Source organism: Oryx dammah, unplaced genomic scaffold (assembly GCF_014754425.2).
Source record: "Oryx dammah isolate SB20612 unplaced genomic scaffold, SCBI_Odam_1.1 HiC_scaffold_29, whole genome shotgun sequence".
NCBI lineage: Eukaryota > Metazoa > Chordata > Mammalia > Artiodactyla > Bovidae > Oryx > Oryx dammah.
Window position 1 is genome coordinate 30145980 of NW_024070213.1, and position 17245 is coordinate 30163224.

At 41.3% G+C, this 17245-nt stretch overlaps 1 protein-coding gene across 2 annotated transcripts; it reads left to right on the forward strand.

The window, feature by feature from the left end:
- The first annotated feature begins 6724 nt into the window (after positions 1-6724).
- Positions 6725-15959, forward strand: SPX (spexin hormone). 2 transcript variants are annotated; one of them, XM_040235313.1, is made up of 6 exons: positions 6725-6862; positions 7263-7343; positions 7528-7585; positions 8083-8145; positions 9520-9603; positions 14478-15959. In XM_040235313.1, exons 1-6 carry the CDS (start codon positions 6857-6859, stop codon positions 14534-14536), a joined length of 351 nt encoding a protein of 116 aa, XP_040091247.1. In that variant the 5' UTR covers positions 6725-6856; the 3' UTR covers positions 14537-15959. The 2 variants fall into 2 exon arrangements, with proteins under 2 accessions (XP_040091247.1, XP_040091246.1); XM_040235312.1 differs by lacking the exon at positions 6725-6862 and having other exon boundaries at positions 7188-7343.
- The last annotated feature ends 1286 nt before the right edge of the window (positions 15960-17245 follow it).

A 17245-nucleotide genomic window follows, 5' to 3' on the forward strand; every position in this document is an offset into this window, starting at 1 on the left:
TTAAATATCCAGTACATCTTTCTAGTAGTGAAGGATAGGGAGGCCTGGTCTGCTGGAGTCCAAGGGGTCGCAAAGGGTCAGACACGACTTAAGGACTAAGCAACATCTTTCTAACCTTTTCCTCTGGGCTAAAAGGTTCCAACCTCTGTGTTTCTGCTGCTTGTATCCGTGTAGGAGGTTGGACATAGCATCCGCCCCAGATCCTTCAACTGACGCTTTTCCATGGCCTTACCTTTACCAACTAAGACCTGTTAAAGGGTCACCTCTGTTTGACTAGGCCAAAACAGCAGGCCCTTCCAATGTCCTCTCCTAGACCGTTCCACTTGTTTTGTATTTATATAGTTTGGGGAAAGAGATTCTTGAGCTTCAAAGCTTAAGTAAAGGATAGTAAAGACATTGGCCAATGAGTGGGGAGTTTTATTTTGAATAGTGGGCCTTCTCAGTGCCCTAATAAAGCTGGTAGCTCTTTGGGGAATTAACTTCTTCCACCCCTTTGTGAGACAACTGGCCTATGGAGTTAACTGGCCTTCACAGAGAATAAAGCCAAAACAAAGTAGGAATTAAACCCAGTGACCTCAACATCCAGTACCAAAATCCTCTATTCTGTCATCAGAGGTAATTTCTGTCTTTGAGTATCTTAATAGCCATATTGTCCAGGTAATCTTTCCCAAGATAGGAGCTGTTTGAAAAAGACAAACATCATATGATATCAGTTATATGTGATTTCTAAAAAAAAAAAAAAATTGATACAAATGAACTTAATAAAGAAATAGACTCACAGACATTGAAAACAAACTTACAGTTACCAAAGTGAATGGAGTGGGGGGAAGGTAGATAAATGAAGAATTTCAGATTAACAAATATACACTACTATATATAAAATAGATAAGCAACAAAGACCTACTGTAGAGCACAGGGAACTATATTCAGTATTTTGAAATAACCTGTAATGGAAAAGAATCTGAAAAAGGTTTGAGATATATATATATGTAACTGAGTATTAGTTTGCTGTGCCCCTGAAGGGCTTCTCTGGTGGCTCAGACAGTTAAGAATCTGCCTGTAGTACAGGAGACGTAAGAGACACTAGTTCGATCCTTGGGTCAGGAAGACCCCCTGGCGAAGGGAATAGCTACCCACTCCAGTGTTCTTGCCTGGAGAATTTCCTGAAACTAATATAACATTGTAAATACACTATACTTCAATTTTTTAAATGTATAAATAAAATTTAAACAATTTTTTTCTAAAGGTAGGTGCTGTTGTGTGTGTGAACACAGTAATCACGGATCTTGTAAGAATGCAGTTTAAACTTTGACAGTGCTGTTTCACTTGGGCCTGGGCACCCTGAAGTCGAATAGAAGAATTCAGATAACATCAGTGATGTGGGCAAAATTATCTCCATTAAATATGCTTTTTAAAAAAGTTTCAGAGAGAAAAACAAGTATCATGTATTTATATATATGGAATCTAGGGAAAAAATGGTATAGATGAACCTATTTGCAGGGCAGAAAGAAAGACCAGACGTTAAGAAGAAACATGTGGTCACAGGCCTATGGAGGTAGGGGAGGGTGAGACAAAATGGGAGATTGGAATTGACATACATAAACTACCGTGGGTAAAAAACAGATAGCTGGTGGGAACCTGTTGTACAACATAGGGAGCTCAGCTCAGTGCTCTGTGATGACAGAGAGGGATGCAATGCGGGGCGGCTGTGTGTGTGAGAGAGGGAGGTTCAGAGGAAGGGGATATGTGAATACATACAGTTGATTCTTCTTGTACAGCAGAAACTAACACAATATTGTAAAGCAATTACACTGCATTTTTTTTTTTAATGAAGGAAAAATAGGTTTTGGATCCAATTTGTCCAATAGCCACTGCCAGGTCATCATGTCAGCAGAATAAAATGTAATGTTTTTGTATGTCAACTGTTTTGTAATCAAATAAGTAACTTCTTTTTTAGCCCATTTCTAGGTTTAGACCTGTAAAAATCTTTAACTTTTTGTGATTTAACAAAAAAATTTAATCGGGAGTCAATGCCTTTTTAGAACAAATTTACCTTCTGGCATGTTACTTTTGATAAGACTAGAATATTGATAACATGTCAAAACCATTCTCCTCACTTGTGCATATTATGCTGAAAATGGCAGCTTTGACGTAAAACATCTGCTTATGAATTCATTAGCGAACCTGTTATGGACAAAGCACATTAATTTATTTTTTCCTTAAAATCGTAATTTCAAAACACAGTTTGATTGGCAATTTATTTTCCTGTCCCTCTTTTTAGAACCTTTGTGTGTGCTTGGTATGGAAAGGGGAAAAAAGACATTTTAGTTGTTTATTGATGAGTGATCAGTCACTTCAGTCGTGGCCGACTCCTTTTGACCCTATGGACTGTAGCCTGCCAGGCTCCTTCTGTCCATGGGATTCTTCAGGCAAGAATAGTGGAGTGGGAGTGGGTTGCTGTGCTCTCCTCCAGGGGATCTTCCCAACCCAGGGATCAAATCTGCATCTCCTGCGACTCCGGCATTGCAGGTGGATTCTTTACCTGTTAAACCAACAGGGAAGCCCAGTTGCTTGTTCAGTTCAGTTCAGTCTCTCAGTTGTGTCCGGCTCTTGGCGACCCCATGAATTGCAGCACGCCAGGCCTCCCTGTCTATCACCAACTCCCGGAGTTCATCCAAACTCATGTCCATCAAGTAGGTGATGCCATCCAGCCATCTCATCCTCTGTCGTCCCCTTCCCCTCCGTTGCTTGTTAGGATAACCTAATAACTGGGTTTCAGTTATGAGTTCTATTAAAATATAAATATAGTCTTCTTTTTTCTATTGCTTTTTCTTTGGAAGTTGCTACAACCCCTTGAAATTAATTTATAAAATCCTAAAACCTAATCTTTAATGTGAAGATTTTTCTCTAGATATGGTGGTAATCTTTTAGTCCTTAGTTTTTTTCTTCCTCCTCTCCTAAACAGTAGCAAACACTACATTCATGGTTCTTGCTCAAGAAAGAGCCAGAACCATGAATGTAGTGAAGGGAGTAACTACTTCTTAAGTTTCTACCTACAAACTCCTTTATATATTTCATTCTCATTTACTAACCAAATCTCCCCTCTGCACATGACCATCAAGTCCAAAAGTCAGGTGCCCAAACCTCAATCTCTTGCAGAAGTACTTACGGGTAGATAGCATCACTCATCGGAGAAAGCAATGGCACCCCACTCCAGTGTTCTTGCCTGGAGAATCTCAGGGACGAGGCAGCCTGGTGGGCTGACATTTATGGGTTCGCACAGAGTCGGACACGACTGAAGTGACTTAGCAACAGCAGCGTCACCCATCAAGCTTCAATCCCAAGACAAACTCGTCTGTTCTTTCTCTATAAGTAAGTAAGTAAAGTCACTCAGTCGTGTCCGACTTTGTGATCCCGTGGACTGCAGCCCACCAGGCTCCTCAGTCCATGGGATTCTCCAGGCAAGAATACTGGAGTGGGTTGCCATTTCCTTCTCCAGGGGATCTTCCTGACCCAGGGATTGAACCCGGGTCTCCCGCATTGGGGGCAGATGCTTTAACCTCTGAGCCACCAGGGAAGTATTTCTATTGCTAGCCATTCTCCCAGTCATGCAGACTCTAAGCTTTCAAGTTTTTTAGTTTGTGTTATCACTTTTTATATCATCTAAGATTTACTACTCAAAATGTCCAGGGTCAGAATAGGATCTATCAGCATCACTTGGGAGTTTATTAGAAATGCAGATTCTCAGGCCCCACCCCATCTATACTGAATCAGAACACACATTTTAATGAGATTCCCAGATGATTCAAAAACACATTAATAAATACCTGCAGAGCACTACTCTGACATTTAGAAGAAAGAGATCATCTCTCTCATCCATGGTACCTTACCACATGGTGGCCACTCTGATCCTTGTTCACTGTCTGCCTGTGTGTATAACTGTTTCAACTAAAGAAAGTCTTGATGAAAGTGAAAGAGGAGAGTGAAAAATCTGGCTTAAAACTCAACATTCAGAAAACTAAGATCATGGCATCTGGTCTCATCACTTCATGGCAAATAGATGGGAAACAGTGGAAACAGTGACAGACTTTATTTTCTTGGGCTCCAAAATCGCTGCAGATGGTGACTGCAGCCATGAAATTAAAAGACACTTGCTCCTTAGAAGAAAAGGTATGACTAACCTAGAGAGCATATTAAAAAGCAGAAATATTACTTTGCCAACAAAGGTCCATCTAATCAAAGGTATGGTTTTTCCAGTGGTCATGTATGGATGTGAGAGTTGGACCATAAAGAAAGCTGAGTGCCAAAGAATTGATGCTTTTGAACTGTGGTGTTGGAGAAGACTCTTGAGAGTCCCTCGGACTGCAAGGAGATCAAACCAGTCAATCCTAAAGGAAAGCAGTCTTGAATGTTCATTGAAAAGACTGATGCTGAAGCTGAAACTTCAATACTTTGGCCACCTGATGCGAAGATCGGACTTATTGGGAAAGACCCTTATTCTGGGAAAGACTGAAGGCAGAAGGAGAAGGGGACGACAGAAGATGAGATGGTTGGTTGCATCACTGACTCAATGGACATGTGTTTGAGCAAGCTCTGGGAATTGGTGATGGACAGGGAAGCCTGGCATGCTGCAATCCATGGGGCTGCAAAGAGTCAGACACGACTGAGTGACTGAACTGAAGTGTACACATTTGGGTCATAGCCCTTTGCCTTCTCCAAATTCCTTTTTGCAGTTCTCTTCCATATCATCAATTTTTCCTTCTCTGCCGATCATCTCCATCCGCATACAGGTTCTGCAAATGGTCATCAAAAGAAACCAACAAACCTGGTTGATTTAAGCAAAAGAGGACTTTATTAAAAGGACACTGCAGGTGGATCACTATCTCAGCACTGCATGCAGGAATCTGTCACTAGCATTGTAGCCATTATTGCCCACACAAACTTGAGCACCCTACAACCACTGCTGCACCAGAAAGTGCTTCTCCCACTCCTCACTTATTCCCTCCCAGCTCCAGTCTCCATCCAAGTGGGTACATCTGATTGGTGAAGCGGGTATCATGCCTGATAGGGAGACTGGGAAGGAGTATCTGACATGTTCAGCATCTACAATAGAGGGAGGACACTGCCTCCCAACAAAAGTCATAATTTATAGTTTAGGGAATTTCAGAAATGTTCATCAATTAAAAGGATTCAGATGTTATTGAAAGGTTACGAAAAACAAATAATCCCATTTCTACCACACTCATTTATCTTTTTTCAAAGTTTATTTTTTCCTTCCCCCTTTTGGTGAAATTAAAAAAGGTTGTCCACACTTGTCTTTATTTCCTCATATCCTATTCTACCCAATCTAGCATTGTTCCTCAAAAGCCATCATATTCCCAAATCGAGCAGACACTTCTCAGCTCACACAGTTTAACCTTGCAATGTTATTAGATATTCTCCCAGCTCCCATGGTCTTATGTTCTCTTGGAATTTCACTTTTTTCCAATTGCTTCAGCTCAGCTTCCTTTGCTGAATTTCCCTCTGCTCAATCTCTGTATGTTTGTTTTCAGAGCTCTATCTCTTCCTCTCTAACGCCATTCACTCCCTAAGTATTCTTTCAATTTCAATTTTTTCCTGGCTTAAAATTCTCAAATCTGATAATTCTTGCCCTTAGAAAAAAATCTACAGACTTGTTTGCTCAGCTCTAGAGTTTTGCATCTGCAACTGCTTACTTTGTACTTCTTCATGTATGTCTAATACATATTTTAATTTTAATATGTCCAAAGAGAATTCTTAATTTCCCTCTCTAAATTGGTTCCTTAAGAAGTCCCTCCAGTTTCAATAAAGGGCTTCATCATTCATCTAGAGTTTAAGCCAAAAATCTCAGAATCATCCTTGATTTATTTTTCTTAAACTTTCATATCCCATTTATCTACAAGTCCATATTTTCTACCGCCCAAATTCATTAGAGCTCTCCATTCCCTACAAGCACTCCCCTAGTCTAAGCCATCATCATCTTTTGCTTATTCCCAAATTGACATTTGAACTGGCCCATTTCTTCCTCTCCATCCTCAATTCATAGCACCCTCTCCAGACCCCCACACAACTTTGCTCCATTGATCACCTTCCTGTTCTTCAAATAAGCCAAGCTCTTTGCCATCCCAAGATTTTGTGTTTTTCTTCTGCCTAGAATGTCAGCAATACTAAATCCATGCCAGATTATCCCATTCTGACTCCACCTTATCCTTCCAGATCCCTTTTGATTTTTACCTTCCCTAAACTAGCAGAAACTTGTCTTTTTGATTCATGTGTGTGTCCCGTGGGACGTCTGATACACAGTAGGCATTCCATAAATATTTGTTAAATAATTGAATTGATAATTAAGTGAATGACTGATGTCATATTCCATTGAGATTCCCTAACCTTTTCATTCCTATCCAAATGACTCATCTTTACTCACTGGTGATAGCTTGATGGCTAGTTATCTAAGACAAGTTTTGTTCATTTACTTTTGATTCTGCCTGGGGTTATTAAACATTCTCTTTAATAATAATAATAATAATGCCTTGAAAATCTAGTAAGAAAACCAAAGGTTATGATGCTGATATACTCAGAATATCTCCTGGCTGATGTGGGCAGTAAATGATGTTCACCCATCAATAATTTTTCCACTTCCTGCAACTGAATCTCCCTGGAGGAGTCATCAGATGCTCTCAATCTTGAAGATTGACAGGAAGTCCCTGCAGACACCAACTCTATGCAACATCAGGAGGGATCCTTGACACTAAGATTTAAAAGCACCACTCTCAGAACAAGATTTAGAAAACTCACAAGCTAAGTTCTAGTTATCGCAGCTTCTGGAAAAGTGTAGAACATGAAGGTAAGGAAAAGTTTTATTTGAGACTTTTTAGCTATTTTATTAAAAGCTGTATAGTTTTGTTTAACTCTTTCATGTTTAATGTGTTTCAGAGTCAAACATTATGCCCTTAAAATATCAGATTCATTTGATTTTACAAAGAAAAAAATTCACTTATTCTCTTAAATCCTTGTTTGGGTTAAATAATTAAAATAAAATATTTCTAAATAGTTTTTTTTAAGATCTCTTTGTGAATTAACTAGATGATAAACCGGGGAACTCCCTTCTCCCCTACGCTGAGTTGCTAAAACAGAACATAGCAAAAAAAAAAAAAAAGGGTGGGGGGCGGTATAATTGTCCAGGAGCGAAGGAAAAAAGTAGAAGATTCTATAGGCACAGAAATGACTTTGATCTTTTCATGCAGGGATTCAAAAGTCTGGTGGTAATGACCTTGACCCTCTTCCTGGTGTTTTCTTTCATGGGAAATTCCAACAGTGCTCCGCAGGTAATCACAAGCAAAAATTGGGGCTCCTCTATGCACTGAGTACGTCCTTCCTTCCTTCTTCCCTCCCCTCTATTTCTTCTCTTCTTTTCCTTCTTCTCCTTCCTTCCCTCCCCTCCCTTCTCGTTTATTTCTAATGTTGGGCTGGGCAGCAACGCCTAACTGCTTTCCTCTTCTTGGGCTGCAGAGACTCTTTGAGAGAAGGAACTGGACTCCTCAAGCTATGCTCTACCTGAAGGGTGCACGTAAGTTCCAAACACTTTGCTCTTCTGACCGTGGTAGAGGGAGAGCCTTAGGGGCGCATGAATCCGCGGGACCGGTGGAGACCTGCGGGGAGAGAACCCTATCGAGTTTGTTCCCATAAATAATTGAGGTCATCCTAGTCTCAGTTAATCAAGGAGAAAGGTCGAGGGTGGAGGTCGGGGTGGGGTGGGGAGGATAATCAGAAATCCTCCAACCAAAACCGGAAGGTAGTTGGCTCTTGCTCAGAGGAAGATTGGGGTTTCCCAGGCACACCGCCCCGGCTGGTGAGCGAGATCGCCGCCCCTTCCGAAGCGCTGGGGGAGGTGCGCGGCTTTCCCGGTGGTCTCCTCCCCCATCCGCGCCGGGGGCCGGGAGGCCCGCAGCCCCGCGCGCCCCGGGTGGGAGCACCGGCCTCGCCGCCCCGGCTCGCCCGCTCCTGGTCCGGAAACTCCGATCGGCCGGGCCGGGCGGGCGCTGAGCCCTTATCTCGCCTTGGCAGAGGGGCGCCGCTTCCTTTCCGACCAGAGCCGGAGGAAGGACCTCTCCGACCGGCCGCCGTTCGGTGAGTGCGCGGGAGCCAGGAGGCCGCGGGCGCCCGAAGACCGCGCGGGTCGGGAGGGCGCACTCCGCCCCCGGGAAGGCGGGCTCCGGGGCCGCCCAAGGGAGAGCCGGCCGCGCGCGGCCCGGCTGACCTTAAGGATAGAGATCCGGTGGCGGGAGCCGAGGTTCCGCTCCAGACAGCCGGGGATGGGGGGGGAGTGGCGGGGCGGGGGGTGGGGCGGAGAGGTCACGATGGGTGTGAGAACTGTGCGCCTGCCCCTAGAAATGTACCTCCCGTTTAACGCAAGATTTCCTTTAAACGGTGTTGTTACCAATGTTATCATCCCCGTCATTATTAAAATAGTGGTTTGCCTAAAAACTTCAGACGCCTCTCTTTTATTACGGTAAAGAACTATCAAAAGTTTCAAAGCCAGAAATAGTGAAGAAGTGGGGGTACTTTAAAGATGGAGCCGGAGACTCTTTCATGAAAAACTTTCCACGCCGTTGGATTAAAAAATAGCAATATCGTTCATTTTGATAAACATTCAAGATTGCCGAAAATTATCAAGTCTACTCGTTTTGAAAAATACCAAACACTGTTTCGAGCACGTAGTAGGTGCTTATCAAATTTTGATTTTACCTTCTTCAAGCCGGCACCTTACCGAGGGTAAGGTTTGTTTTCCCACTTCTGTAGATGCCCAGAAACCGTGGTTTGTGTTGAATCAGGACAGTTTGTCTTCCATCAACTTAGGTTTGAAATAGTGAGTGAGTTGCTATTTCCTCCTCCAGCGGATCTTCTTGACCCAGGGATCAGTCTCCAGGCAGAGTGCCCTCTCAACTTTTCCACTCAGGCATCCCATTTTAACCTCTGAGAGGGAAAATTCCTCCTGGGCTCTTTATCTTAATCCTCCTTGCTTTAGTGAAATTTGCTGTAGTATATAGTTTAAATTTTCTTCCATTCCCTGTCATACACAATATAACCAACTGTAAGTAATGTCCAAGGAAAGTGTGAAATGTTTCAACTTGTAAAAATCAGTCTATGCAAGGGGCTCTTTGCTGAGCAATCAAAAAGCTATTTCACAGAGATTTTTCTAGTATTATAGCATAGTGAAGTAAGACTTATCTATATGAATATTTAGGATTCCCTGGTGACAGTTGGTAAAGAATCTGCCTGCATTGCAGGAGATCAGCATTTTGTCCTAGGGTCAGGAAGATGCCCTGGAGAAGGGAATGGCAACCCACTCCAGTATTCTTGCCTAGGGAATCTCATGGATAGAGGAGCCTGGTGGGCTCCATGAGCTTGTGGAGTTGGACACAACTGAGCAACTAACAGTTACTTACTTATATGAATGTTTAAACGCTAATAGAACCTGTATATGTTTTTTCATTTCTCCAGAAAGACGAAGCCCAAATTCCCAACAACTAACTCTTCCAGAGGCAGCAGCTGTACTATTGGCTTTTTTGCAGAAACCACAAGAAGGTACAAGCATAGTGAACTCTTTTAACTACAGGACAGAGAGGCTTTGAGTGCTTTGGAGATTCTGTGTTGAGTACAACAAAGTTGTTTTTATTTATTTAGATTTTTAAAAATAATTAACAGTTGCCCAGGCCATCAGAAATTCACAGAGGTGTTTATTATTTACAGACTACCATATTTCTCATTATAGTGAGTCCCAAGAATATAAAAACATTTCCTTGATGAGATGGTGGGATTTCATGTTAACTCCATAATCCATAGCCTTTTGGATCTTTTATTTCTCTTAGAACCCTAGAGACTCCAACTTCATTATTTTACATTTGAAAAAACTGAGGCCAGGTAATCACAAATCCAATGACTTGCTATGAAATTTGAAGCAAATGAAATAGCTGAAAATCATTCATTTTTAACTTATAAACAGGGCAATTTCTTATGGTTCACCCTAAGAGATATAGGCTAGTTCTGATGCTAAATGCTAAACTTGTGTGATTTGTGTTTCACTATTCAACTTCTTGGATTTTACCAATGGCTCAGTGGTTAAAGAATCTGTCTGCAGTGCAGGAGACACAAGGAGACTCAGGTTTGATCTCTGGGTTGGGAAGATCCCCTGTAAGAGGAAAATGGTGACCCACTCCTGTATTCTTTCCTGAAAACTCCCATGGACAGAGGAACCTGGTGGGCTATGGTCCACGGGGTCGCGAAGAGTCGGACCTGACTGAGCAACTGAGCATGCATACATACAGCTGCTTGCATGCCAGGATTAGGTGGTCTTCAAACAGAGACTCTCTGTCCCTGTGGCATTAAAACCACTATTTGCATTAAGGCATCTTGTAACACATTAGCCTGGACTTTGGAATATAACAGGATTGGATTCAAATCCTGGCCTGACTGTTTTCCTATCTGGGTGGCCTTAGTGTCATTATTGATAAAAAGGAATAATGACATCCATGGGCAGGGTTGCTGTAAGAGCCAAATGAAACAAAGTATGTAATTTTTTATTAGTATTAACAATAGAGGTCATCAAAGCATAATAAATAGACCTAGACGTTTTGCTGTCAGAAACTGTAATGATGCCATATTTATGATATGATTTAAATGATAAAATGTATCACAAAAAAAAATTGAATAGTATGTGCTCAGTCATGCCTGACTCTGAGACCCCATGGACTGTAGCTGACCAGACTCCTCTGTCCATGGGATTTCCCAGGCAAGAATACTAGAGTGGATTGCCATTTCTTCCTCCCAGGGATCTTCCTGACTGAGGGATCAACTGGCATCTCCTGAATTGGCAGGTGGATTCTTTACCACTGAGCCACCTGGAAAGCTCTCTGGTGGGTCAGAACACAAACTGCTGGCCTGCTGCTCTGACACTTGTGCTGATGAAGAAAACCCTGTGCTCACTGCCTGGTATTGGATGGGCGATGTCTGGGAAAGGAAGAGAGCAGGAGGTTCTTTCTGGCTTCAGATGTGTGGCTTTGTTGTGGAAAAACAAAACAAAAACAACCCTACAAGAAGCAAATTGAAGAGAGGGATAAAGAGGTCTTTTGAACTCAGAGCAAGGTGGGAGTTGACTTGGTTGCATGGAGGAGGTTATACTACTTAATTCAGCAAATCTGCATTGATGTCTGCTAGGTGCCAGGCTCTGTGGCAGATAGAGAAAAAAGCAGGTTAAATAAAAAAGCAAAAATGAGAAGGACTATGTAGTGGTCCAGTGGTTAAGACAGCATCTCCTGCATTGGCAGGCAGATTCTTTACCACTAGCACCACCTGGGAAGCCCAATATATTTATTAGTAATTGATTTATCCATACTAAGTGAATTACCTCCTAAGATTATCAACCATTATCATCCATACTTTACAGATGAGGAAATAGAAGCACAGAAAGATTGAGTAGCTTGCCCACTCTCAGGAGGCAGGGACATACTGGAGCTAGGCCGAGAAATAGAAGGTAGCTGATTCTTCATCAGAGAATTAATCACATGGTCTATGGATTTTTAGCAGAGAGGGAACATGGTAAAGGAAGATGTAACTGGTTATGGCTTATAGGGTAACCATCAGAGCAGGAACAATAGCTACAATATGAGAACATCTACTGTGTGTCAGATGTTAATGTCATCCTTGTAACTCAGAAAACTGAACCTTTCTGGGGTGTATATCCTTTCCTAAGGCCACGTGGTTAGTAAGAAGTGATATGGGGAGTTTAACTCAGGGCTGTGGGCATCTGTAACTCTTGCCGTCTCTCAAATGGATGGTGATAAGAGGAAGGCTGGAGAGGGGAGTCAATGAGAAACTAAGGCAGTCAATCGGGAGTGGAGTCATGAGGTCAGCCGGAATGGAGGCCCTATGCTGAGGCATACCACAAAGAGAGCAGATAACACAGGTTAACTATTTGCTAAAAGCATAAAACAGAATGGATAAGCAACCAGGTCTTACTGTATAGCACAGGGAACTATCAAATATAGCAGAATGCTTAGTAAGAGTACAGAAATCAAAGGAGGAGGAAGATTGTGTTGGGTAGGAAGGGTCATTAAAGAGGAGTGGGATGGAGGTGTGGGAGGGAGACTCAAGAGGGAAGGGATATATGTATACTTATAACTGATTTACACTGTACAGCAGAAACTAACACACCATTGTAAAGCAGTTATCCTCCAATTTAATTTTTTTTCAATTAAGTGATAATAAAATAAATTGCAGTTCACAAATCTTTCCCTCGCCCTGCCCAGTGGTATGATTTACTGCTGCTATGCCCATTCTGAAAGCTTGTTTGGAGGGAATATGGGAAAGGAAATTAAGACTGCAGAGTTAAGAGAAAGTGGGCGCTTGCTGGCATGGCCTTCAGAATTCTTGCAATGAAAAGATGAGAAATAGTTGAGTCATGGGTAGAAGATGCTGCATCCAACATTTGGCATTCTTAGTGATTTTTGAAGTCAGGAGGAGGACAGCAAAGTAGAGATGAGGGGATCATGAAGTCTGAGATTTCATTGCTGGGAATATTTGCGGAGCCAGAAAGGAAAGTGAGCTGCAACGGAGAAAGGAGGGCTTGTTTTAAAGAGAAAGAGAAAGTAAACTTCCCTGACAGTCCAATGTCTAAGATGTTGAGCTCCCAAGGCAGGGGGCCTCTGGTCAGGGAACTAGATCCCACATGCCACAACTCAGACCTAGCACAGCCAAATAAATAAATATTTTTTAAAAAATAAAAAGGAGAAGGATCTTCATTAGAAACCACAGAAGGATTTGACTCTAGGTCTCCATTTCAAGTCTTTTGGAAAAATAAATTCAAAATTTTAGTTCTTTAAGTTTCTGAAGTCGCTTGTCTCTGATGATGAAATTAGAAAACAAATTTTATTTGTCTAAATTGATGGGAAAATTTGGATTCTTACATGATAGATTAATCAGTGTTCACCTTTATATTTTTATTCTGAAGTCCCTAGATATGATTTGGACTGACTCTTTGCAACCCCATGGGAATTCTTCGGGCCAGAGTACTGGAGTAGATAGACTTTCCCTTTTCCAGGGGATCTTCCCAACCCAGGGATCAAACCCAGGTCTCCCACATTGCAGGCAGATTCTTCACCAGATGAGCCACAAGGGAAGATCTTATTTTAAATAGTGGATTATTATTTTAATGGAGGATATACAGGGATGATTCCCTTCTTGCCTTTTTTTTTCCTTTCCTTTAAATACACACTACCCTATATAAAAGAGATAACTAATAAGGACCTACTGTATAGCACAGAGAACTCTAATCAATACTCTGTAATGACCTATATGGGAAAAGAAGTGGATACATGTATATGTGTAACTGGTTCACTTTGCTATACAGCAGAAACTAACACTATAATAAATTTTTTAATGTTTTCATTTAAAGAATAAATAGAGTAGCTGATTATCTGCAGTACTTTGAAGTTTGGTAGCAATTCAGGTTAAACTAACTCAGATATTCCAACTATAATGTTACTAATCAGGGGAAAGTGGTTTTCTCTAGAGATGACCTTAGACAAAATGAACAGTGAAATTTTGCCTCTGGTGACTTCCTCTCCCTTCCCCATTGTCAGTTTCAGCCCTTAAACCCAGTTTTAATTCTAGGAACCTAGTGTCCTCTCAGTCTGTTCCCACACAAGAGGTGATTCCTCCTGCTCTGAAGTTTTGCAATCCCATCCAACTAACAAATCTCCCTTCTTTTTGTCTTCCTTCCACCCCAGGCCTCTAGTTCAGCTAATAGGAGAATATGTGTTCTTTTGGCATTTTTCCTAACCAAAGTGCATTTGAATAGGAAATATAGAAACAGTGGGACTTTCCAGGTGGTGCTAGTGGTAAAGAATCTGCCAGCCAGTGCAGATATAAGAGACTCGGGTTTGATCCCCGGATCAGAAGATCCCCTGGAGGAAGTCATGGCAACCAACTCCAGTATTCTTGCCTGGAGAATCCCATGGACAGAGGAGCCTGGCAGGCTACAGTCCATAGGGTCGCACAGAGTCAGACATGACTAAAGCAACTTAGCATGCATGCACACATAGAAACAATACCTTGATGCGAGTGCATGATTCTACTAGTGAATACTTTAGACACAAGGCATATTTAGAGAAAGACATGTGGCCATTTTTGATTTCTACTAAGCACACCATGTAAATTCATTCACTGTGGTGACCCACATGTTAGATATGAATTCTCTGATGGATCCCAAGCTGAGGGAGGAAATTTTTTAACAAAATCAATCAGAAACCAATTAGGGGGCATTCCATAGCAGAGGGCATGAGTTGACATAATGTAAGGGGGGCAAATCAAATGTTTACTTCCTAAAATTCTCTTCATTTTGTGTCTTCTTCTTGTAAAAAACAGGATATGTTTTTGTTATGTATTTTTTTTTTCCCTTACAGCTGGAGAAGAAAACTTGGATCAAACCAGATTCCTAGAAAACAGTCTGCTAAACTGGTGAAAATATACCAGATTCCATTCAATTATCATTCTATTCTTGTTGAAAACATGAGCCATGTGAATAAAGCCTGTGGACCCTTTTTCCTTCATTTGTAATCTTAGGAACATGTGCGGCCAGTTTTATTCTTCAGAAGCTAAAATGATGCTGCGTTCTTAGAACATCACTGCTTTCTCCATGACTTCAGGTCCTGTTTAGATCACCTGGTGTGATCACTTTGAATTTAACCCATTTATAGTTATTAGGTTGAAGACTCTTTAGAGTGTTCCTTCTTTTTGTTACAATACCCATCTTGATTTAATTGTTCTTAGTTGTTGTTTTTTTTTCCATTTTATTACCCACTTGTATTGTCTTAGCACTCAACAGTGAATCTCCTCTCCTTTCCCCTCGTTCCTCACCTCCAAGGAGAGAGAGGTGGGAAGCATGGGAGGATGGGAAAGAAATTTGATTGTTAGTATCCAGGAGAGGTGAGTTGTCAGGAAGGGAAGCAGGGGGGATGACTGGGAAGAAGCCCTGTGATCAGACACGACACTCTGGTTGCTGAGGGAGGGGACCCTTGGTGAGGCAGGAGCCAGTGGAAGGTTCTACAATGGGGTGCTCCCCCTGTGCTCTCTGGGAATTTCCCTGAATTCAGTTTAGAAATGAAGATCTAAAAGTTACTGGAAAATAAGATGGAAACATACTCCACTCCTGGATATACTGCACAAAAGAATCATTTTTTAAGAGCCATTTTCCTTGGCTAAGCAGATTCAAAGATTGCTTCCTCTGACTGTCTAGAACTTTAGGCTTTATTTGCCCCTGGAGGAGGAAATAGCAACCCACTTCAGTGTTCTTGCCTGCGAAATCTCAAGGACAGAGGAGCTTGGCATGCTGCAGTTCACAGGGTTGCAAAGAGTCAGACATGACTGAGAGACCGAGCATGCACTAGACTTTATTTGCATTAAAACATAACATAAAGGCACCCCGAGAATGTAAGTGCATGATACTGTACCTAGTTTATTCAGTTTTTTAAGTCAACTATAAAGTCAACAGTTTTTCAGTACTGTCTGAAAAATAAAATATGTACTACCTACAGAAAGCATATGGTATATTTATTTGGAATTACATTATGACCAGCATGTTAATTATTTCTGACTTAATTAACTGAAAGTTGTTACTGATAATTGTCATAAGTGGAAAGCATTGTCATTCTTATTATCATCAGTATATAAGCTATTAGTGAGTAGGTAAAGAATATCATTATATGAATGTCTCTGTAACTTGGAATTACAGTTTTACTGTATTAAGTAAACCAAACCCTATATGTAAGATCTGTCTGTATCTCATTTCATAATTGAATAATGAAACTGTTTTCAAGTTAATGTAACACAGATCTCTGCCAAAAACTTAACATGCTAACATTAAAAAATTCTTTGTGGCATTATAATAGACGCCTGTCATTAATTATTATTTGATTTTAAAGTGGATTTTCTAGACAGTATAAATGTCCAGTCTATTGAGAATTATTTACTCACCTGACATAGACTTGCACATTTGAACTACTTAAATATTATGTCTATTTGCAGAATATATTTAAAGTCTATCTTACAAAGTAATTCTTCCACCTAGAACAGTCTCAAGCATTTCCCACTAAAACAGAGCTTTTAAAAGCTGTCTAAATGGCCAACAGCTGTTAAAATATTATCGGCTCCAAAAAAAAAATATTATCGGCTCCAATATTAGAAGTATTTGAATTTCCTGAATATTCTTCTGCTATAAAGATGTGCTCATTAACACAGTAGTTGCATAAAGACCCCTATGCCTGGTTTGCTATAACTTTCTATCTCTCCTGGAGTGACTTTTCAATTCTCTTCATTTCTGCCTTTTCAAAACTGAAATGAATCAAGTAATCAGTGGTCAAAATCTTTCACATTGTATGACTTGTATTTTATTTACAATTTTTCAGAATTATTCAACCTTCTGCTTTACTTTTTTAAAAATTTGAGAATAGTTGCTTTATCCCTGGAGAAGGGTATGGCAACCTACTTCAGTATTCTTGCCTGGAGAATCCCATGGACCAAGGAGCCTAGAAGGTGACAGTTCATATGGTTGCAAAGAGTTGGACACAACTGAAGCAACTTAGCACGCATGCATGCATAGTTGCTTTATAATGTTGTTAGTTTCTGCTGTACAACAAAGTGAATCTGCTATATATATATGTATATATATATATACTTATATCCCCCCTCTTCAGCCTCCCTCCCACCACCCCCCATCCCACACCTCTAGGTCATCATATAGCAACTTCACACTAGCTATCTGTTTTGCACATGGTAATGTATATACATGAGTGCTACTCTCTCAATTCATCCCACCTCCCTTTGAGTAACTCATCTCACCTTTCAATTCATTCCACCCTCCCATTCCCCCTGCCCCTCATGTCCACAAGTCCATTCCCTACGTCTGCGTCTCTATTCCTGCCCTCCAAATAGGTTTGTATGGCTTGTACTTAAAATTGGGAAATATTTGCCTCCTATCCATATCCATGTCCTAAAATACCCCACTTCTGGATTGGCCTTGCAGCCACTTTCATACCATCCAGTTGCTCTCACCCTCTTTGCCTCTGTATCCTTCTTCCCCTGTGGCTATGTGGACTCCAGGCTACGTGGCTCTCAATTATTTTCTGTTTCCCTGGGTTTCCCCAGTGGATGTCTTCTCTCCCCCAGTCCCCAC